Source organism: Saccoglossus kowalevskii, chromosome 18, assembly GCF_978046115.1.
Source record: "Saccoglossus kowalevskii chromosome 18, keSacKowa6.1, whole genome shotgun sequence".
In the NCBI taxonomy this organism is placed as follows: Eukaryota; Metazoa; Hemichordata; class Enteropneusta; family Harrimaniidae; genus Saccoglossus; species Saccoglossus kowalevskii.
In genome coordinates, this window is record NC_140658.1 from 15,428,916 (window position 1) to 15,434,915 (window position 6,000).

The following is a 6,000-nucleotide window of genomic DNA, read 5'->3' on the forward strand; positions in this document are numbered from 1 at the left end:
AACTAAACTAAACTAAACTATGCAATCAAAATCAGTTCAAGAATTAGTGGTAACAATCAGTTCCAGTGTGTTTTGGCCATTGTCACGACATACTCGTCAAAGCTGATTTTGCCATCGCCGTCCTCGTCCGCCTCCCTCATCAACTTGTACACTTCCTCGTCAGTGCAGCTCCCCTTCTTATTGATTAGCGCCGCTTTGAGTTCATCTAGGGTAATGAATCCGTTTCCGTCTGCGTCTAGCTCAGCAAATCGAGTACGGAGCTCAGTAACGGACGGACCTAGAACAATGGCATAACTAAGTAAATGCAATTCGTTGAGTGGAAAGCGTTCTCAACGGTTAACTCAAACATTAACTCATCGTGGCTCTCGACACAAATCGAATATAAATAGAATCCTGTAACTGAACTCAAACGTTCGTACAACGCAAGATGTATAATAATAAGGTTATCACGAGTTATTGCAAAGTATGCACTGAGGCAGTACGGGGACGCATCAACCTCCGCCACGCGTCAATCAATACGGTCACCGTATTGCCTCCGTGCATACTTTGCGGTATTCTCGTAATAACCTCATACTATTTCCAGGTCACCACAAGCCGGCACATATTATATTTGCATATTAATACGTTTCGTTGCGTGTACTTGTAGATCCATTATTTTTTTCTGGTTACAGACGCATACGATTACAGGCACTGCGACTACGTGACTCAAGTTTGAAGACGGAATACTTACATTTTCCCCCTTCCTTCCCAAACAAACACTCGGTCGCTGTCTGTTGTTTCAGTTTCTGCTGTTGCTTACCAACGTAATATATAGTGAACTCGTTGAAATCTATCTTTCCATCGCCGTCAAGATCCACCTCCCTCATAAACATATAAACCTCTTCAGGCGTTGACGCGATGTTCATCCTTTTCAATCCTTCAGTTAGTTCCTTAATTGTGATAACGCCATCACCGTCTAAGTCGAATTGATTGAATACAGCTTTTACCTTACTGTGGGCCATACCGTCGGACGTCTGCTGCTGCGTTACACCTGCAGATAATAAAAAAAATGTAATTTAAAGGGACTGCAATACATGACAATATACCTTAGACGCATTTATGACGAAATATGATCATTTCTTTTCTTCCTGCATATACCAAACTGCGCACGCGTAGAGCGCCCTCACACCGAAAACATTTGCATTCCTGTCGTTTGAGGGCTTTACATACTAGTAACTTGAAGTCTGGTATAACGAAGAATAGAAATGGTCAAGTTTCCTAAAAAATGCGTGGAAACTTGGGAAAATATATGATTTATATTTTCTCGGTCGACAATTTCCAATAGCCCAGTGTTTTATCAGCATTCGTAACTGGGTTGGACAACAAATTTTCTATTTTGAGGTATGATTTTCGGCAGCTAAAAACATTTGTGCAGCCTGATGTTTTGTTTCCTCCCTTGGGTGTAGTATCGTGCAGGCAGACCGACCGGAAGCAAGTATTATTAATTTGGGGGGTTTGGGGTTTAATGACATATGCTTGCTTCACATTACATGGTTTTAATTCTATAATTCTAGGATAAGGATACGGTACTGGGACACAGTGGTTCCACACAATTAGATCGTCAGGTCTCTGTGGATTCATTCTCCCCCCCCCCCGTTATCAAATTCACAGTTCCAATGTCATGGTTTAGTTACACAGATCCGAGGAATAATCGACGTTATGACGGGAGACATCGACGGCCATTCAATTTCCGCCTGAGGTAATACTGAGCCCAATACACCCGGATGTTGATGCGACCGAGTGACACATGGTGATATGTCAAGTCACGCGACGTGTAGTTATGATTTTTGCATGCAAACTGTATCTTCTTTTTTTGTAGATGTCCAGATATTGATAAAATTCATTAGCATATTATATCTCTGTTCATCTGGTATCACAAAAGTTATTTTATTTACAATTCGTGCTGAACTTACCACTAAATGTATCGAAATCTAATTAGGGAAAAGTTGTTAAATAAAAACATGTTATTTTTTAGTATTTGCTCCAAAGCCAAAAACTCGTCAGTGGTTGTGTAATTGCCGCTTAACTAATTTAATCTCTTATGTTACCAAGGCAACCATGTAACCAAATATATCCTGAGCTTTCCCAAGTCATGCTCTTGTGGCGCATATTTTTCAACTTTTGAGTGTCACTGTATTTCGCATCTAAGGTTACTTTATTCTGTATTTCATATCTTCGCGTAAACAAATATAGTACTATGATGGAATTATTTGCACGTATCTGTTAATCGACTTAATTAGCTGATTACTAGCAAATGGCTATGTTATGTCTGTCATCGTTTCGGCCCATTTGAGGTTCTGGACGGAACTCGACTCAGTGATTTGGAACTAATTACGAGATAACCGTCACCATCCGGACTACTATTTCTGACAGTTTGATATTCGCAGTTATTAATGTAGTGAATGATTAATCAAAAGATATGACGTGTTCAGTACTTAGTGTGATTGGCTTTATGATTGAAGGTTACGCCCTAGAGTCTTTTTACTTCTTCAAGTTTGTAATTGGTCAAGGTTTTGAATATGAATAAAGTTGTTTTAGTTGGTCTTGGCAAGTACACCACGACAGACGCAGTCCAGTCTTAGAGAGTCTTGGGGCGAGTCTTGACGTAGTCTAGAGAGAGTCTTGGGTCAGCCTTGGGATAGTCTTGGGGACTTTTCCCCAGGGTGCTGTGTCTTATAGAGTGCTCGACTGACCGACTAAGACGAGAGTTGAAACGTATTTTGTTGTGTGCGTCTATTTGACTGTAAAGCTTAAGTGACTTTCCCGATCCCATACCTCAAGGGACGCGATAGAGGAACAAGACGATATTCCCCCCTGACACGTGTGGAGACCCTAGAAGAGAAGATTTTCCCCCTGATAGTACAGCAATGTATTTGATCACAATCATTCACAAACACAAAACATTAGAATTTGATATTATTTTATATATCTAATTTTGATAAATTATTTTGTTAACTGAAATAAGGAAATAAGAGTAACATTTAAAATACAGTGAAAATCAAAAGTTGAAAAATCCACACCAGCATGACTTTGAGAATTTGTTTTGCCTGGTTGCTATAGTGACATGTGCTTCATTTGCACAGGTGTAATTCCTTTCCAACGATTGGACAGGTGATACAACGGCAAAAGTCTGCACGTGTGCTGTCAATGATCAGACTGAAAAATTTAAATTGCTTTCATATAATAACAGTTGACTAGAAAACATTTGGCTTTGGAGCAAATAGTAAATGAATAACTTGTGCTTGGATGTTGATTAGGTGGATACATGTATGTGTTCCCTTTGGCTATGAACAGTCATTATTTGTGGCAGGTATAAATTTGAAAAACAGTGACATAAATTTCAATAAAAACTGTACAATTATGTTTATGCTCCACAATATGACAGAACGCAGGTGATTCATTTTGCATATACTGAACATTGAGGGCGCTACCTAATTACGGCAATAAAAGCTACGGTGTCCGGGCAGTAACATATTTGAACGGCTGCGTGACACCCGGCCAGCCCCGTGGGATGGAGAGTTCGACTCCTGGGTTTACAGCCTATTTAGTACTTCAATAAGTACATTCTGCCATTTAGAAACCCATATTTGATCGATCGATCAAAGAAGGAATGGAATGACACTGTAGGGCCCATGTGTTTTCAGTGTTTATAAACTATCACAACGAGTAAGCGGGCATTTCTATGTACGTGGTAGTCGTAGTCGTAGCTTGTTCTGCTACTATCGTTACCTCTAGTCTCGGAGCAGCCGGTCTTCTTGTTGTATGTCTGACTATAGTGTTTCTCAGTCAAAATCTTTCCCAAAAATCACGCATACAAAAATACTTTTTTTGTGTGAAAAGTTATATATCTAATCGCAGGAAAAAATCATTATTTGGCGAAATGAAGCGAAAACGTCTCCAAAAACGTTGATCAAACTACAGTTAATGTATAATCAGTCGTAGTATTTGTCAAAAACCTTTCTTTTGAATGTTCCAAAGTTCGACGATACCGCTCAACGCCGGAATTCAATTGCAAGCGCAAACATTGATTAAACCATAGACCCTCTAAAAGAGGGTCTACGGTTACACGCTATATTGCACGATTCAGTGAACGCGAGTTTTTGACACTACGCCAAATATCACCAGATTACAAATACACAGGTTGCCACACGTCGTGAATTCCGCTTTAGATAATCGGTCATAACAAATTACCAGCCCCCATTCACACCAACATTTCCATGGCGGAGGAAAATCAATCCCTCGGGTCGCAGCGTATAATCACATCACAACATTATGTTGTTGATTTATTAATATGACCCCGTTTTATTGACATTTTAACCCAGCAAGTGTATTTTCTTTAGATTTACTAGTAAATTAAACACACACGTACATTTCCAGGTGTCAATAAAACGTATCTGCGACTAGTGACTCGAAAATCGCTTGTAGGTCTTTTAATTTCCAACTAGGCGCTTTGTATCACCACGAGGAGCTGAAAAAACGCCGAAAATCTTAAGTAGTTGCAAAAATACCCTGTTCTGAAAGTATTTCGAAACAAAATACCCTTACGGAGTTTTTGAATATCAAGTTATTGCAAAAGTATTATAAAACATTCCACTTCAATGAGAACATGACGCGGTCGTTTATCGCACGCAAACCAGGATTTATTCGTAACACCCACTAGTCTATACGGACATCACACGAATTGTGATTCGAGGGTAAATACCGCGAACTCAAAAGTACGAACCGGGATTTCCCCTTTTTTCAACCATTGGGCGATATCGAACGAAAACATCGCCCACTGGGGGAGGGAATAAGGGGACTTCCCGGCTCGTATAGTTTGACCGATAATATTTCCTGAGTGGAGACGGGCGGGTATTTCCACGTTTGCCAGCAAGCCTGACTATTGCGACGACAACATATCCTGTATTGTTTCCATAAATACCAGATGGGGAAATGATGTAGTATATAGGTTGCTTACTTACTCAACAAATGCTTACTTACTCAACAAAAGATGATTAATTAATTAAAATAATTAATCTAATTTCCAAGAAACTCTCACTTGAAATAATCAGGTGATCAATACCCGTGATCAGCGTTTGTTGTTACCCATCGTCCATATCTTCATCGTGACCATTTCCTAATCTAATCTAATTTCAAGGTTTATGTTGAACATCAAAATGCACCCATGTACCCCGGGGGAGTGTACCACAGACTCGATATTGAAGCGAGGTAGTCCAAGGACCCTGACCGGGAGTCATGTTCCTTTGGGGGAACAATAAGATGTTTTACATCGTGCCTGTTTGACAACGGGGCAACATATTCATTTGACGATATAATGGCCATGCTGTCCCGTCATATAGTCTCAGCTAGTTTATGTGGCTGAGTAAAGCATGACACTGACTTACGTTGACAATCTATTGGTGCAGATTTTTTAGTATAATATAACCAACATGTTATTTAAACGCCGCAAACCATTGCCCAAGGAAGGAAAGATTTTTGTTAGTTGTAAATAGGCTGTACTGTCGACATTTTTTTTGTAAGCTTCAAGGCTAAACTTTATAAATAAATAAATGAAACTTACTCATTTTCAGCGGATTTCAACGTTTCGAATGGGAATAATCGCTACTTTGCTGCTATGAATATGGAGCCGATCAATAAATGTAGGTGGTCTGTGACGATTAATAGTCTAAAGGATGCGTGTCGTACCAGTCAGGTAATCATTATATGACCTTTAACCTCTCAAACAGTAGTCTGTTATTATAGTGTTTTGTAAGCATGATACGCAAGCTTATCACGTGAAAACCGAATCTTTCTGCCTCCTTTGTTTTGTTTGTTTCCTTTGTTTTACAATTTATGTGAATAAATAAATACCACAAGTGAATATAATAGATAAGTACATGTGAAATTGTATTACACTATTAAACTTAAAAATTGATTATATCGGTAAATAAATAAAACAGTTATCATCCCATCCCGAGACAA

General features: G+C 39.2%; 1 protein-coding gene across 1 annotated transcript; it reads right to left on the reverse strand.

Moving 5' to 3' along the window:
* Window positions 1-26: 26 nt before the first annotated feature.
* LOC102804667 (neo-calmodulin-like) lies at window positions 27-5,671 on the reverse strand. The gene is made up of 3 exons (XM_085493195.1): window positions 5,600-5,671; window positions 731-1,030; window positions 27-277 (listed from the first exon to the last, which is right to left on the reverse strand). Exons 1-3 carry the CDS (start codon window positions 5,601-5,603, stop codon window positions 57-59), a joined length of 525 nt encoding a protein of 174 aa, XP_085349321.1. The 5' UTR covers window positions 5,604-5,671; the 3' UTR covers window positions 27-56.
* Between the last annotated feature and the right edge of the window lie 329 nt (window positions 5,672-6,000).

Excerpts from the sequence above, each read along its gene's own strand:
- LOC102804667 (XM_085493195.1), bottom strand. Across the intron at positions 278-730 it reads TGGGAAGGAAGGGGGAAAAT|GTCCGTCCGTTACTGAGCTC; the intron begins GTAAGTATTCCG and ends CCATTGTTCTAG.